Raw genomic sequence first — 18,464 nt, 5'->3', positions numbered from 1 at the left:
CACTTTTTAATTTATCATTGACAAATTTCCAGTATATGGATTCGAAACCTATTAATATCCGTTGAATTAGAATAGGTTCTCAGTCATACAAAAAAAAATCATTAATAGCATCGTATTGCAGATAATTTTCCCGAATATTTAAACAAAAATCATAAAATTGATACCAGTTTTTTAAGCCATCGGCATCGCAGGGCTAACAAAGCTGGTTTTAATCCTAAAATTTTTAAATTTAAAACCTGGAAAAACCGGAAAGCTGTCTATAATACGACGCGATCAATAATTATTCTAACTCTAAATGATATATCATATTGCATGATTATATTAGAGATTCCTGCAAAAAAAATTTGCTTTATCTTAATATTTATGACACATTACTTTCTTTTACAATAGTTTTTATATTTTAATATTAAAGGTTAAATTCATATGGTTAATGATATAATGAACAGAAGCTTTTTATTTTGAGGGGGGTAAAAAAGGTGTTTCAATGTTTGAGGGGGGTAAATACCCCCTTACCCCCAATTAGTAGTATCAAGCCTTTTTACAGGATAATAATAAGATTCACAATAAAAGAAATGCGGTAAATTTTAAATAAAAAAGAACAATAACGAAAGTTAGAGAGGGGGAGAGATGTAGGAAAAAAAGGGAATCGGGTAATCATTAGGACAAACAATAGGACGGATAGATCAGACGGACGATCACTTACATATATGTAAAGTGGTTTCGCTACTGAAAATTAAGAAATTAGAAAATCAACGAATTTTATTTAAATATTGAAAAAACTTTTTAGGGAAGATCCGGACCGCAAGGAGCTCCAGGTCTGCGTGGTCCTGCGGGACCTGAAGGTCTCAAGGGTGAACGAGGACCTCCTGGATCGGAAGGACCTCTGGGAAAACCAGGTATGATAGATAGATAAACAGACCCTTTCAAAAATTGTTGACATTTATTAATATGTAGGTAATTTCATGGGATTTGTCGACTATAGTAAGAAGGTGTTTTAATATCGACATTCAAATTTTGAATAGATTATCTGCCATCTAAAATGAATATAAACAAATAAGAGAAATGAATATGAAGAACCTCATTTTCTTAAATATGAATTAATTAAGTTTTTTTAACAAAATCTTCATACAGAAAATGATTTTAAAATAGGGAGAGAAAACAAATTTTTCAGCATGGTTTTGAAACTGAATAATGTTCGCTGGATTATAAACGGTTCTCAGTCATACTGAAAAACTTACAAATTTCCACGAATATTAAAATTAAAATCATATAAAAATCGGTCCTTTGAGTCTAACAAAACTGGTTTAAATCTTATACTTTTTTATTTTAATATCCGCGGAAAGTTGTTTATAATACAATGCGATAACTATCTAATTTTTATTCCAGGTTTACCTGGCCTGGAGGGCGGCAAGGGCAGCAAGGGTGAGAACGGTGGTCCTGGACTTCCCGGTCCTCCTGGAGCACCTGGAGACCGAGGACCACCTGGAGACGTGTCGCAGGTCATTGGACCTGTAGGACCTAAAGGCCCCCCTGGACCTAGTGGTATTCCGGTAGGAGTTTTTTTTTTAATTCAATTGTAATAAAGATAAAAAATGTCAAGCAATGACTGAATATTCAAATATAATCTGTTTGTATTAGATTTCGCATTGACAAATACAAGGTATGTAATTTAGGTATTATTCTAAAAATGTTTTAAAGACGTTACTACTCTTAAACGTCCGTGAAGTCCAACTGACGGTCTTTCACTAAAAAATCACAATCTTACATAACTGATATTGATTTTAATTTTGGGAATCAGATTATAATGCCTATAAAATTATGACGTCATACAATACAAATAGCCAATGATTAGCCAGTATATGTTTTACCTTTGGTGAATATAAATATTTACATTAATCATTTGTATTGTATGACATCATTGTTTAAAGGCACTAAAAGCTACTTCAATCTTAGTATCAACTTACTTCATATTTAGGGAATGCCAGGACTTGATGGAAAGAAAGGAGAACAGGGAACTTCTGGAGAACAAGGACCTCCAGGTTTCATTTTATTTGAATAAATTTTTATTCCAATTGTTTGTGCTTTTCCTAAAATTTTTAAGAATATTTTTAAATTGTTAAAACTATCAAAAAACTGTTTATAGTGCTGATAAAAAAAGACCTAGCAAATGACTAATGATATGCCAATAAAAAGATTAAATCATCAATAGGAGGCCAATACTCATTTTAATTGACCAATGGTAGGGCATCATGACGTAATTTATTATGGGTACTATAAACGGCTTCAAGGATCAAATTAAACAAAAATTCCTCAATTTTGTTACTGTTGTTTACTATTCTCAGGAATGCCTGGTAAATTTGGTCTGGATGGTGCCAGAGGCCCCAAAGGAGACGCGGGTCAACCAGGTCCCCCCGGTAGAGACGGTATTGCTGGTCGCACAGGTCCCGGTGGACCACCTGGCCCCCCAGGTGCAATGGTTGAGGGTGAGAAGGTGCCGGGTCCAACTGGACCTCCGGGTATGGATGGTGCCCCAGGTATTCCCGGCCTGCCAGGACCCAAGGGAGAACGTGGTGCGACCGGCGAACGTGGACAGCGTGGAGAAAACGGTATGCCCGGTGATCGTGGCTCTCAAGGTCTTCAGGGTAAAGAGGGTCGTCAGGGAGACACTGGTCTGCCCGGAGCCCAGGGAGAAAAGGGAGACCCAGGACCAATTGGTAAGAATGGCGCGCCTGGTATGCAGGGACCTCCTGGACTTGTCGGTCAACCCGGCCAGCAAGGTATACCTGGATTACCTGGAGACCCAGGACCTCCAGGACGACAGGGAGACTCAGGACCGCCTGGACGTGACGGTAAGGACGGTGTGGATGGCAAGCCAGGTCTGCCTGGAGCTACGGGAGACAGAGGCAAGGCTGGAGAAGATGGAACTCCTGGTATCCAAGGTCTACCGGGAACACAAGGGCCTAAGGGCAACCCTGGCCCACCTGGATTGCCCGGACACAAAGGACCTCCCGGCAAACAAGGAGACACTGGACTGCCCGGCCCTGAAGGACCTAGAGGTCATCGGGGACCGTCAGGACCGCTTGGAAAGACTGGATTACCCGGACCTGTTGGCCCGAAGGGACCCCAAGGTTTGCCCGGAGATGCGGGTAAGCCGGGACCTCCTGGAGAATCTGGTGCAAGAGGACCTAGAGGAACAAAGGTAGCATAAAAAATTACAGATTTTAATGATTTTGACAACCTGTATTTTGATTTTACAAAGTGTAAAAATTCAGGAAAATTCAGTGGATATTGGGTTGTTTATAGCACTTGTCCCCAAAGTGTTATGACGTTTTCTTATTCTTTAAATTTTGATTGGTTAGTTCATTAAGTTGGGTTTCAACCAATAATTGTAATCTACAGAAGGGGTAATTTTGTGTATCATATCCCTTTAGATCCCTGGTAAAAATTATAGATGTTTGTTACCTTTCGGAAAGATTATTTACATTGATTGGAGGAAGATTTATTACCTTGTTGTGCTTTTCAGGGCCCTGAAGGCAGACCTGGAGGTATGGGTCCACAGGGTCTGCCTGGTCTCGAGGGTAAACCTGGCAAACCTGGTCCACCAGGTAATCATTTTTTTATTCTTTCAGTGTGTTTTTAAAGGCATATAGTTATTGCCTTTTCCATCAATTTTAGCGATGGTTCTTTGTATTTGTAATGTGGTAACAGAAACTTTTAAAACAATGTCTTCAATATGTTTGTCTGTCCGTTACATATTATGAAATTTTGACTTTCTTACCTAATGTTTTATCAATTAAAACTTTTTAAATTAAAGTATCAGAAATAATTTCCGGTTACTTATAAGTGATGTAAAGGCTGTTTGAGAATTTTGTCTGGGTAAATTTTTCAAGTCTTAGTCTCTTAATTTTTTATTTAAAACCTTAAAAATAAAAAAATAAATTCTTGTCGTGTTCTTGAAGGTCCACCTGGTCCTCCAGGAGAGGCTATCCAGGTCCCATCCATAGGAGGTGGGGGAAGGAATAATCATACACCTATGTTTGTTTAGGTCCACCTGGTCCTCCAGGAGAGGCTATCCAGGTTCCATCTAGAGGAGGTGGCGGAGAAATGCAGATGATGTCAATGCCAGGAATTTTTTATTTGTACATACATTTATTTGTAGCAATTTGACCTTAACAAGGCCTTTGATATGATTTACAACATATTTCCAAATACAAGGACTTGGGAATTAATGGGAGTGATTTGAGAGCTTGGGTTGTAAATAAGGATTTGCAAACATATTTAGATAGCTTAAACTATGTCCCTATTTATTTGCATTGTTGACTTAAAACATTTTTAAGAAAACTTTGAAACATTGTAAAAACCTAATTTTTTTATTTCTTCTGAATGTATGAAAATAAAACATGGGTGCAGGAATGATGGGACCGTCAGGGCCTCCAGGAATGCCAGGAGAACGTGGAGCTGCGGGTCAACGTGGTCCTGCTGGCGGCAATGGAATGCCAGGAGCTCCAGGTATATAGATAGATAGATAGTATGCCGGGAGAGTCTGGAGCTGCGGGTCAACGTGGTACTGCTGGCGGCAATGGAATACCAGGAGCTCCAGGTATATAGATAAGTATATAGTATGCTAGGAGAACGTGGAGCTGCAGGTCAACGTGGTCCTGCTGGCGGCAATGGCATGTCAGGAGCTCTAGGTAATAGGTAGATAGATAAATGTATAAAATCTAAAGACAAATTCAAAGTAGTATAGATGTATTTTTTTTGACAAAAATTCCGTAAATGAACGGGTTGGACCAGCTTTTTGTGGTTGCTCAAATATATTTTGATGTTTTCAGACCATTTTCTTACAAGCTTTCTTAAGGATGCATGTAATGAAGCTAGGTTAAAGCTTTAAAAAAACACATATAATATTAAATTTATTAGGAATTCAAATATTCTTGGAATAAATATATCATTTTGATAGTTTGAGTTTAATAGGGATATGTTTAAATCTAGAACTTTCTTCAATTTTTATCTTAGATACTCGTTTGGTTCTTTTGAGTCATTTAGACAAGATAAGATGATTACCAACAAATGTGTTTCAGGTCAAGCTGGATCGCCAGGACGTATGGGCATGCCTGGAAGACCTGGAAGGCAAGGAGAACCAGGAAAAGCCGGACGCCCGGTAAATTCAATCATAACCTAAATTGATAGGATGTATTTCTTTTTTTTTACATACAATTTTATCTATTTAAAAAAACTTTATAGACTAAACTTTTTCTTATAAGGCCTAATCGGACGGGCGTGCGGACCCTAATTATAGAAAAGCTTCGCTTTTAAAAACGTATATTAAAGGATTTATGTGGTAAAAACAAATTTTATTTAGGGAAAAGAGTTTACTGAAGATGACTTAAGAGAAATCTGTGCTTCTGTTCTAAGAGGTAAATTTATTTACTGTATGGCTTCGAAACCGATTAAAATTCGCTGGATTAAAACAGTTTGTCCGCAATACTAAAAAGTCATGTATAGCATCGTATTACAGACATTTTTCTATGAATATTAAAATAAAAATAAAATATTTTAATCTTATAGTTTTTAATATCCGCGGAAAGCAGTCTATATTACGGTGCGATAAATAACTATTAAATCTTTACTTTAAATGACTTAATTTTCGTATAGTTCAATAAACATATTTATTTCAATATACTTTCTAAAATCTAATAAATGTAAACCAAGAATAAAAAAGGAGACATCAATTATAAAATTTAAATTATATAACGAAATAGAAAACTATTTTTTTTTGTTACACAAAACTTAATTTGTTACTTTAAGGGAACATACTATAATCCATGAATGTCTAATTTGAAAATATTTTCAAAACATTTTTGATACTTTTGACATTGTCGAGCTTTTTTCCTATATTTTGTTCGTATTCCTTCAGTAAATATAAATCTTAACCCCTGGGATATAAACTAGGGATCTACTGCAGTTCACGGTAAAATATTGCTGGTAACGAATATTTCCAAAAATCTATATATTTTAAAGGCTGCTAGCTGCCAAACAGCTGAATGTACAGATCATGCCCGCACACTGTTTTAAGCGGCATTAGAAGGCCTACAAATAATCTGGAAGGCCATAAATCAATAATGCATAATTATCTCGCAGTGCAGAGAAATGCGTGAAAAAGACCTGTTTTACGCGTTTTTTCTTCAGTGAAGCTTTCCTCGTGCATCATTGGAACTTGGCTATTCCAGAATATTTGTAGGCCTTCTTATGCTGCTTAAAATGGTGTGCGGGTATAATCTGTACGTTCAGCCGTTTGGCAGCTAGCAGCCTTTAAAATTCATAGATTTTTGGAAATATTTTTTACCAGCAATATTATACCGTGAACTGCAGTAGATCCTAAACTAGAAATATATTTCAATTCAATTTATTCAATTTACTTTCTAAAGAAAAACATTCTTATTTAAAATTTATTTCAATTTTGTTTACTTTATACAGTTTACTAGTTGCTTCGCCTCTAGTCTCTCGGTAAGAAAATATCCTCTCACTCCAAGACAATTATGAAGCTTCCCTGATAAATACAATTCATTCTGACCAGTAATTTTAGAGATCTTTATCGTTTGTTTAGGATGAAATGGTAAAATTTTTTCTCGTATTCATTCGAATCCAGTGGATAAGAACCGTTTCTCATACATACGAAAAAACTATGTCTAGTATCGTATTATATCCAGCTTTCTACGAATATAAAAAAAAATTATTAAAAATGTACAATCCTAAGATTAAAACCAGTTTTTTAGCTCGTGCCTTCGGCTCCTCGGGGCTAAAAAACTGGTTTTTATTTATAATTGTACATTCTATATCCGAAGAAAGCTGTTTATAATACGATGCGAGAAATAACTATTAAATTTTTTAATGTCGTTTTAGTTTTTTTTAATTACACAACGACTTAAAAGTCAATGTTTCTAGATCGCCTCGCTGAATTGACCGCTGGCCTGCAGGGACCCCCTGGACCACGTGGTATGGGTGTCAGAGGAAAAAAAGGACCGTCAGGACCTAGAGGACCTGTAGGTAGGTTTTTTTGTCAATTGTATCGACTTGCTTGGGTGCGTTCGTTGTCGGCTTTGTATGGGTGTAAAAGACACCATATGACATAAAATGATCATTTACCTTTTAAATTGTCATTTGGTTTGAATTAAAGTTGTCATTACTGACAAATTATTTAGTTCATAAGTTATGGGATAGTCCCATTTATATAAAACTAATATATGACTGTTTTTATTTTAGGAGATCAAGGTGTCCAGGGAGAAACAGGACCTAGAGGATTTCCTGGTCTGCCAGGTCTACCTGGACCTAACTATATATTTATATTATAGGATATCCAGGTGTACAAGGAGAAACTGGACCTTGAGGATTTCTTGGTCTGCTAGGTCTACCTGGACCTAACTATATATTTATATTATAGGAGATCCAGGTGTCCAAGGAGAGACTGGACCTAGAGGATTTCCTGGTCTGCCAGGTCTACCTGGACCTAATGGCCCCTCAGGTAAACAATATAATTATATACAGGGATATAAAGGTATGAGACAATGGCCGATAATTTAATGTACATCCCCATTGATTATGAACAAAATTACCCCTTCTGTAGAATTAAATTATGAATTTAATTAATGAATCGTTTGAACACTCAACCTAATAAACCAACTAATCAAAATTAAGTAAAATTCCCAAAAGTTGTTAACCTCACGAATAATAAAACGTTGTTATAAAACTTTGGGAACTAGCGTAATAAACAGCCCATTGTCCCCCCTCTCTCTGATAATTATATAATAAGTCTATGAGTTATCTCTTATCTATGTGTTTAGCTACTCAGCTTTCTCTTTATCCAGCATTATATATATATCTATTTATCTATCCATATTTACAACTATCTATCCATCGATCTATCTATCCATATATGTATACATATATATATCTCCATCTATCTGTCTTTTAATTTCTATCTATCCAAAAATATGTTTATCTATTTTTTTGTATCTACAAAATCATATATCTATTTATATTTCTCTCAGTTTTTGTATATTTCATTTTATCTTCTATAAATATCTAACTATTCATTCGCCTTAAACCTTTAGAACTATGACATAATTGCCTGTCTGAATAATTATCTGAAAACAATTTATTTGTTGACCAGGTATCAAGGGTGACCGCGGTTATCCAGGTGACCCTGGACCTCCAGGAATGGGCATGGAGGGTCCTGTTGGTCCCACAGGTATGCCAGGACCTCCAGGTCCACCAGGCATTGGAGAACAGGGCATCCAGGGAGGCAGAGGCGCGCCAGGAAAACCAGGTAGGACTTTTGTTTTGTTTTGTTTTTTCTTTATTTATTTTTTTATGCATGCTTTTTTCTTTCTAAATCTATGTAGTTAGATAAATTGCTATTTTTCTAATTGTAAATATCAACATTTTAGTATTCTTATCATGTTTTTAATTAAAAAAAATTTTGGGCTTTGCCTATAGAGCACTGAAACATCTTCCCATCCTTTTTTTAATAGATTAAAATTGAGAGGGAAGTTATTTTTTATCTTCTATGCCTTATCTCTGTTAAGAGTTTTAACTGCTTGGGGCCTATATCTGCGGCTTTGCAGTACCCAATATTAACTAACCTGACCTACAGTAATAAACAAACAAACACAAAATAAAAGCTACTACTCCCCCCCCCCCCCCTCTCTATTAGGCACTTAATTAAGCCTTATCTCAGATTTTACATTGAGTATTCTTCCTCTAAAGTCTAATCTATACAAATTAGAAAGTTTAAAACATTAAACATAAAATGTGCAAGTTTTACAGAATATTAGTGTAAAAGTATTGGTATGTAATTTCCACGGGGCTATATGCTAACAGAATACGAATAGTAGTCTGAAGAGTAGACGAAACTTTTTTTACAATTTCAATACAGGATTTATATTAGAGAAAAAGACAAAGTATATGCTTACATTGTATAAAAAAATATTTATACAAATTTGTCCTTTTTCATGTATATTATCTAAATTATAATGAAATCGATTTTTAAAAAATTTATTTTTTATCTTAAAAGAATATTATCAAAAAAAAATTTTGCGGCAAAAAATTTTAGCAAAGACTAAAAAGTATTTCCACAAAAAAAATTGCTAATGTTTTTCATAAATACCTTAAGATCCTAATTTATCAACTGCGACTTATTTTCACTGCTTCTCATAGAGCAGCTGAAAGTAATAACACATCTGTTGTAATAAATTTTTAGTGTAAGAAAATTATTTTAGCAGCAATGAATAAACGTATAGGATATATTCTGAATAAAAATAAGGAATATGTAACATTAGTAGGCTTGTCAACATTAAAGCAATCTAAAAAAAACAAGGACAAAAATACTACATAACTAAAATATACCATCTTTAATTCTTTGCCCTTTATTTTATATTAAATCTATTCTATTTTCTTATAAATTACTTTTTTTGTAAATGTTAAGTTGATTTTTTTGTTTTTAATTGAAATTGACAATTCAAAAGTATTTCTACATCTTTAGAAATGCCGAATCATGGAAAGAAAACAAAGTAGGGGGGTTTTGTCGTATTTTCACAGTAGCTTTTGATCGGTTAGGTTAGGTTAGGTTAAGTAAATTTTAATGATTGACATGCAGAATTAGGAAATAGGTCTTTACTTTCTTCTTAACCCTATTTTTCCAGAAGCCATTTTCCCATCCATCATACATATAATATTCAGTCTTGATAGTAATCTTCACATAGATAGATAGATAGATAGATAGATAGATAGATAGATAGATAGATAGATAGATAGATAGATAGATAGATAGATAGATAGATAGATAGATAGATAGATAGATAGATAGATAGATAGATAGATAGATAGATAGATAGATAGATAGATAGATAGATAGATAGATAGATAGATAGAAAGATAGATAGATAGATAGATAGATAGATAGATAGATAGATAGATAGATAGATAGATAGATAGATAGATAGATAGATAGATAGATAGATAAATAGATAGATAGATAGATAGATAGATAGATAGATAGATAGATAGATAGATAGATAGATAGATAGATAGATAGATAGATAGATAGATAGATAGATAGATAGATAGATAGATAGATAGATAGATAGTTAGATAAATAGATAGATAGATAGATAGATAGATAGATAGATAGATAGATAGATAGATAGATAGATAGATAGATAGATAGATAGATAGATAGATAGATAGATAGATAGATAGATAGATAGATAGATAGATAGATAGATAGATAGATAGATAGATAGATAGATAGATAGATAGATAGATAGATAGATAGATAGATAGATAGATAGATAGATAGATAGATAGATAGATAGATAGATAGATAGATAGATAGATAGATAGATAGATAGATACATATAAAGACAGACACAGACGGACAGACAGACAAACAGACAGACTTGCAAACAGACAGACAGACATACGGATAGACAGACAGACATACACACATACATTCAGACATACAGAGAGACAAACAGACAGATAGACAGACAGATAGATAGATAGATGGATAAGAAAAGCCTTAAACAAATGCATTGTTTTTGCTAGAGAGATAAAAGGTTTTAATTTTCTTAATGTGTATATTGGAAACTTTATATAAGAAAAACAATTTCGAATAGATAACCTAAATATATTTTGGTGATTTCTTTTTTTTAAGGATGAATTAAACGTAGATTAAGATTAACCCCAGTTTTTGTCTTAATGGTTTATTCTTTTTTGCATGGTGTGTTTGACTAGATTAGATTATTTTTAGGACACCAAGGACATTCAGATGCAACGTTGGACAGAATAATTTCACAAAGAAGGCTGCAACAAAATCAGGGAAATCAATAATAAAATATCTATCAAATTAATTTGTAGACAAGAATAATTTGTTAGAGCTAAATATATGTAACTCTGCTTACAGGCCGGGGACCCTGTCGCGATTTTATATTAGGTCTTTAAAATAAGCTATTCACTACAGAAATATAAACACAGCAGAGTCCCTACAAAATTATTTGTTAGCAGACGAAAAAGATCGCCAACAAATGTAGCAGGCAATTGTCTGGTTATTACATATATATACTTCATTACCTTTTTAACTTCTAATTCATCTGTAGTACAAAGAAGAACGATGTCTGTCCGTTCGTCTGTCTAAAAGTTAGACTTTGATACCACTGAACTGAAAATGATTATAAATTAAAAAATTATTGGTTGATACGTTTGATGCTACTATCTCGGTACTAACGAATCAAAATAAAATTAAAGTACCCCAAGTTTTAAGCTAATTAATAAAATAACGTTGTCACATAACTTTAGATAAATTCCTAATTTTTTTGTACCCTAAAAAATCTTTTAGTTTGCCTAAATCTGGAATAAGGAATATATATGTTAGCAATTGGAGGCTGGCCATAAGACTGTTCTTAGGTTAATTATATAAAAGATTAACAAAACAAAATATAGCGGTAAAGTTTCTTTAGCTTCTGTGATTTCGAGGATTTTGTTGGCTATGGAAATGATATAAATAGACAGAGCCAAATAGATGGGCCGGATAATCATTGCCTCTAATAGACATTCTACCAATATTGCAAAGAAAATATTAACAAAAAAAGTAATTTTAGTAGGGAAGGTACAATTTTAATAGAAGATAGAGTAACTGTTTTTAACTGTTTATTCAAAGGGGTGAGAAATGTGTTTAAAGATATCCTAAAACCATCACAAGGCTTTAATTATATAAATCTTAAGCTTTAGAAAAGAAAACCTTACTTCTTTATTTAGAAGGAATTTTAAGCTTTTTTTTGCTTCAAATTAAGAACACCAACGGTATTGTAATGTATTCATCAAGAATTGCATTCTGCATTTCACAGTGGTCTTTAAAAATAATCTGCCCACCAATATTTCTATCAGTGCGAAATGATCATAATTGAAAGAAAAAACATTGTTTTTTTTTATATTTTACTTATTTACTTATGTTATTTACTTTTAAATTGGAGACTAAAGTAGATTAACCCTTAATGGAAAATACTGAAATTACAGATTATAAGATTAAAACAGTTCTTTTAGGTTCAGACTTCGATTTTTCATTTCAATATTCATAGAAAATTGTCTGTAACACCTAATTTTTCATGAAAGCTAAGAACGTGTTCTAATCTACTGGAAAAAAAGATTCTTGCACATATTAAATTTCATCGATTCATTGTGCAACACATTAGACAAAGGAGGGCCACAATAATAAGTGGTACCCTAGAACTGTATCTGATGTATAGTTACAATACAATTATAATGATTAGATTGACTGTGAGTTTAATGTAATTATGTAAAGAAAGTATGGTTGAAGAAACCACCTAATGAATCTGATTGCAAGTGCAATGCACACATATTTATATATTTTACATTCTGATTATCAAGAAAGTTATTTTTATTATGGCTTCGAAACCGATTGATATCCACTGGATTAGAACCAGTTCTGATCCATGCTGAAAAATCATAGATAGCTTCGTATTACAAAAATTTTACACTACAACTCTAACCACATTTTTAATGCATAGCTTTTTTAATTATTAAAATAAAAAGTAAAAATGTAGTAAATTCTTTTTTAATTATAAAAATAAAAATATTGTGAAAATAACATTTTAAGTAAATATTATAAGATTTCTATGTAGAGGAGAGCAGAACGACAAAGGAGAATTCAACAACTTCTGAACTCTGCATGATTTCTACATGACATACAAACCTTTCTTCTGAACTCTGCATGATTTCTGCATGACATACAGGCCTTTCTTCTGAACTCTGCATGATTTATGCATGACATTCAGATCTTTCTTCTGAACTCTGCATGATTTCTGCATGATAGCATAAAGACCTTACTTCTGAACTCTGCATGATATAAAGACCTTTCTTCTGAACTCTGCATGATTGATAATATTCTAAACTCTGCATGACATAAGGACATTTTTTCTGAACTCTGCATGATTATTCTAAATTCTGTATGACAAATATTATTATTTGGACTCTGCCTAATCTTTATCAGCATGTTTTTGCATGGTTTGTTTTTTTCTTAGTTATCATTCTAAATAAAAATAAATAATTTCTCAGCTACTAAACAAGTAACGTATGTTCGTATGTCCATTAGAGTCAAAGCCAACCTTTAAATATGACCAAATATATATTATTCCTTACTAATTTAAAATTTACTGTAACATAACATTAGACTCCTTCACTGATCACCTCTGTATTGAATGGTATTTTAAGAATTTAAATACTATTTTTAAGACCTGTTTTCTTATTTTAATATTCATCAGGGAAAAGAGAATGATATTCTGACAAACAATTCTAAAGAAAAATTTCCCTACAACCCTGATTCCCCTTTTCCTCCTTTTCTTAACCTCCCATCTTCAGTTATATGCAAAAACAAGATATACACCCAGCTAACTTCCAAAGGTTTTGTGATTTTTTGATAGCTATGCCTGAATATCCATAACCCATAATCCAAAAATAATTGTCAATGTTAACAATCTCTGAACCTCCCAATTATTTCAGGAAAGCGCGGAATGCCTGGCGGTCCCGGTCCTGTTGGTCCTCCAGGTTACTGCCAGTTCTGTGATGCTCTGGCTGCACAGGCAAACAGCCAAGGAACCAAGAAGGGGCCATAAACAGTCTGCTGCCCTACAAAATGTCTGCATTAATTCCAGTTTTATACGGGAATCAAACCCGATACCCTATACTAAAAAGTTCTTTAAACTTTTGAAATACTACTACTGGAATTTTTGCAGTCTAACAATACAAGCATTTCGAAAATTTATAAACTACTATCTTGCGGTAGAAATTTGTACTATAATTCTCAGCAGTTTCGCTGCCATACTATCAAATGCTGCCCTAAAGTCAAATACTGCCTTTTTACTCATTCACTCATCATCCCAATTTCATTTTTATTTCTCCATTGCTCATAAAGAATTGTGATCATAGTTTTGATTTGCAACCCTTATTGTATTCTTGTATCTTATTATTATATCAAATATTGTATGCTATTCTAATATTATTGAAAAAAAGAATAAAAATTTAAAAATTTTGAATAAATATTTTGTTAATTTTATAAGCTATATTAAGCCACACTGTGCTTACGATATTACTTCATAACAATTTACTGTTCCATATAAAGCAAAATGAAGTTATTTTTTATTGCTGTGCTTTTTATCAGTAATCTTAAGGGATAAGACAATGCATGGTAAATTCATTTACATCTCCAATGATGATACCTCTTCTGTAGATTACAATTAATGGTTGAAACGTTTGGACACTTAACTAAATGAACCAACCAATAAAAACTCTATATAAATACTTTTTACACATGCTTTTTCTGTCTTAAATTTTATAGATACAAAAAGATGAAATTATAAAATTATGTTTTTGATGTCCAATATAAGATAAGAATTTCTTAAATAAAATTCTTAAAATATTTACTGGATGGGAACGTGGGAGAAATTCGATTTTAAGACTAGAAAATATTCTAAAAATCCCTTTTAAAATATATTATTTCTTTACACAGGAAAAAGGAAGATACTAGAAAAGGGAGTTAAAATCATCCGAGATCTAAAGGGATAAGAAAATGGCCGATAAATTGATGTACAATTACGAAGCACAAACTTACCTCTTCTGTAGATTACAATTAGTGGTGGAAATTTTTAAACACTAAAATTAATGGACCCAAAATTGCCAAGCTACGAATATGAAAACGTTTTTGCAAAACTTTGGGGACTAGTGTAACAAAAGCCCAATGTCCCATCCCTCCCTAGAAAATCTTATAATCCAGGGAAAAAACATATTTGTTATGAATATTTTAGGTTAGGTAAAGTAAAGTAAGGTTAGAAGGTTAGGTCCCAAGGTTAGAGCCACATATTGGGGTCTAGTAGAATTGTTTCTTCAAAAATCTAAACTAAAGGAACACTGGGGGGGTCTAGTTGATGGTCCAAAAATATAATTGTGTAAAAGCCAAGGAATTGAGAAAGACAAAGTGAGGTTTTAAGGTTTTATGCAAAAACCTTAAGCGCAATATTGGATAATACTTTAGACAAACAATAAAAAAATGTTTTATCAAGGAATACAAAATTAGATGAACAGGAGATAATTTTCACTTGTTTAAATTGTAAATTCAAGACACAAGCTTAGCAAAATTATGATTTTTAATTTGAAATTTTGGAATGATGAATCTTCAATCTTCAACCTCTGCAACTTTCAAGCAAAGATTTAGTAGGCACAAATCCTTTTTTTCAACAGACACAGCTTGCACAAAGCTATCTGATTTCATCAAAACACCAACTATAAAATTGAATGGTAAATTGAGAAACTAGCAAACCCATAAAATCAAAATTCCAAAAAAAAGAAACCTTTGCGTGACAGAAAGCTTCGAAATTATAAAAGCTTTCAAATCTAAAATGCAAACTTTAAATACCAGAAATGAAATCTTCAGCAAGTGCCCACATAGAGACAAATTCCTTTTTTCAAAGTGCATGACATGAACCATATCAAAAGCAGTATTTTTTTAAAAGATATGTATTAAAATTGTAACTGCATATGATAAAAGTTGACTTATTTTTCTCTTTAAAAATTTTACACAACCCCCCTATTCATATCAAGATATTGCTAATCCCCTCCAAGCCCATGTAGGATATGAGTTGTAAAACCCCTGCAGGGGGTACAATTTTTAACACATACTTCTTTCTTATTTTTTAGTCTATTAAAAGGATTTAAAATGCAAAGACATATATTTTATTTTATACACCTTAATTGGAACTGATGATCTATTTAATAGTCTTCCATCAAACAAGGATGACAACATCCATAAAAGCGAAGCTCTGAAACGGTAGGACAAACGGACATTAACACTTGCATAATGTCAGAACTGAATAATCAGAATGCGAATGTATAAGAGTCAAAGCAAAATTGTGAGTAAATTTGTTTAAAAACTGCATGATACAGGATAATGTTTATGGACATACTTACATTTTTAGGACTTGATTATAAAGTTGCTTCGCTTATGAAATTGTACTTTGTTGTCCCAGGAATCAGTATACCAAAAATCAGACCAATCGGATAATTAGGTCACATACAAATTTTTTTGTTAAAAATGTAAAAAAATCAACATGTTTAAAATGGACGTACGGACATTCTGGTAATGATTATAGAGTTGCTACGCTTTCTAACTCGTACCTAACTATTATTGGAATCACCATGCAAAATTTGAAATCGATAGGACAATTCTAACATGCCTTAATTAACGAAAAAAGCTATTTAAAAAAGTAAAAAAATCAATATGTTAAAAATGGACGTACGGACATTTTGGTTATGATTATAGAGTTGCTACGCTTTCTAAATCGTACCTAATTACTAAAGGAATCACCATGCAAAATTTGAAATCGATAGGACAATTCTAACATGTCTAAATTAACGAAAAAAGCTATCCGTTACGGACGTACGGACGGACGGACGGACGGGCGGACGGACGGACCGACCCTAATTATAGAAAAGCTTCGCTTTTAAAAATGTATTAGTTGTGTTTATATATATGGTGCATTATTTGCCAAATGTACCACTTTTCTGCACTACCTCTCCGATTTTGTTAATACTCTATATTTTGGTCCGTTGGGTCATTCAAGGATGCTGGATGGCCAAAAAAAAGTTTCAGAGTCCCTGGATGTCTAGATATCTAGCTATCTATGAAGGTAGGTAACAAAAATGTAAAAAACACCCATTTTTTCACAATTTTAAAAAATAATTTTTTCATCAATCTTACATCCAATCTATACATTTTATACACCAAAATGATCATTTATTCATGTAAAAAGCGCACATAATGCTATTTTGGCCAAAACTCTAATTTTACAGGGTGTCCAACAAAAAGTGTATTTTGGATATCTAGCGTAATACCCAAAATACCTGTCCGAAAAAAATCTTTTTTTTTGGCTTAAATCTTGTGTTTTATCTGTGTGCATATGTGGCATATAACGGTTCGGACCACCAGGGACTATAAGGTTGTCAAATTTCACTTTGGGACACCCTGTAAATGTGATTTTTGCGTCTGTAGAGCTAAAACTTGGTCCAAATTTGCTATTTTTTTTCAATCATTTGTTATTTATGCAAAAACCGCAAAAACCGAATTGTTTTGCGGTTATTCACCGCCAAAGGCGGAATTTTTTTACGTTTTTGCCGTTCCGGAGGTTGTAATGGGCATTTGTGGTAAGAAAACGTTGATTTATCAAGATCCCTTTGAAATACTTTTATTTAGGTAATTTAATTTACTAAATTTCATATTAAGTAAAATTTTTTGTGCAGCTAACCGTTTTTCGTCGAGATGGATTTCAATTGTTTCAACAAGAAAATGAAGTAAATATAACATAAATAATTGCTATAACATAAGTGATAAAAGAAACTTAAAAGGACTCTCCACAGAAAAAACAACTTTGGATTTTTGAAAATCTAACCTGAAACTATTATTCTCTGTTCAATTTTAGGCATTTTTTGTTTTTGTGGCATCGCGATCGAAGCCCTTTGAAAATTTTGTCCGCCGCCTATTTGTACTACCGCTATAACAATATATTCTACACTTTACCTCCACTCAATATATGTTCGCCGCTAAAGAACATTTTCTCCATTCCAGAGATTTAACTCGCCAACCCCTATTCATTCTCATACGCAATATTCTCTCCCCTCATTACAATTCATGCTACAAATGAAAAAATAAGACAACGTAGCTTGGAGAAGCAGAGAAAAGGCCTAGAACCTGTAAGAAGCTTCACTGCAAAGGGTAACCATATTGGTTCAGTTATTAGTAAGATACTTTATTACACATTGCACAGACAAACAACCTGCTACTTTTATATAAGGATAGAAGTTTACAATGCTATTAAATCTACTCATCGAGTCTTCATATCAAGGATGACAACATCCATAAAAGTGAAGATCTAAAAGCAAAAGAATGGAAGGACAAAAGAGCAGTAACTCAAGTAGAGTGTTAGAACTTGAACAGCAGGACATTGATTTCTAAGTCTAAACACAATTGTACATAAATTTGATGCAAAACTGCGTAAATTTAGGAAACAGTAGGGACATTCTTTCATTTATAGGATTTGATTATAGAGACACCTCGCTTATAATACTGTGCCTTGTTGTCATTATTCCAAAAACCAGATAAATAGGATAATCATACTATATAAAAAAATGTCAAAATGTTAAAAATCAGCAGATTTTAAATGGACGTACATACTTTCTGATTATCGAGTTTCTATGCTTTCTAAATGATACCCGACTGTTAGAGGAATCACCAGGCAAAATCGATAGGACTATTCTAACATGTCTTTTTTAATAATTAAATAATATCCAACAATGACTAAACAATACTAATATTTTTGTAGAAATAAATTGAAGAGTTTGGA

At 33.0% G+C, this 18,464-nt stretch overlaps 1 protein-coding gene across 2 annotated transcripts in view; it reads left to right on the top strand.

Annotated features, from left to right (window-relative positions):
- LOC145304308 (uncharacterized) overlaps window positions 1–14,112 on the top strand; it is a 48,969-nt gene extending 34,857 nt beyond the window's left edge. For both annotated transcript variants that reach the window (XM_080146276.1, XM_080146207.1), the window contains 13 exons: window positions 788–896; window positions 1,387–1,550; window positions 1,976–2,039; window positions 2,343–3,199; window positions 3,524–3,605; window positions 4,046–4,130; window positions 4,415–4,509; window positions 5,082–5,161; window positions 5,363–5,417; window positions 6,946–7,047; window positions 7,442–7,522; window positions 8,171–8,326; window positions 13,576–14,112. In XM_080146276.1, the coding sequence (XP_080002402.1) occupies window positions 788–896; window positions 1,387–1,550; window positions 1,976–2,039; window positions 2,343–3,199; window positions 3,524–3,605; window positions 4,046–4,130; window positions 4,415–4,509; window positions 5,082–5,161; window positions 5,363–5,417; window positions 6,946–7,047; window positions 7,442–7,522; window positions 8,171–8,326; window positions 13,576–13,688 (2,043 nt within the window). In that variant the 3' untranslated portion in view covers window positions 13,689–14,112. The remainder of the gene's footprint in view (window positions 1–787; window positions 897–1,386; window positions 1,551–1,975; window positions 2,040–2,342; window positions 3,200–3,523; window positions 3,606–4,045; window positions 4,131–4,414; window positions 4,510–5,081; window positions 5,162–5,362; window positions 5,418–6,945; window positions 7,048–7,441; window positions 7,523–8,170; window positions 8,327–13,575) is intronic.
- The last annotated feature ends 4,352 nt before the right edge of the window (window positions 14,113–18,464 follow it).

This window comes from Acartia tonsa, chromosome 1, assembly GCF_053477335.1.
Source record: "Acartia tonsa isolate MP-2025a chromosome 1, ASM5347733v1, whole genome shotgun sequence".
NCBI lineage: Eukaryota > Metazoa > Arthropoda > Copepoda > Calanoida > Acartiidae > Acartia > Acartia tonsa.
The sequence above is the reverse complement of the archived record's forward strand: the minus strand, read 5'-3'. Positions and strand labels throughout refer to the sequence as shown.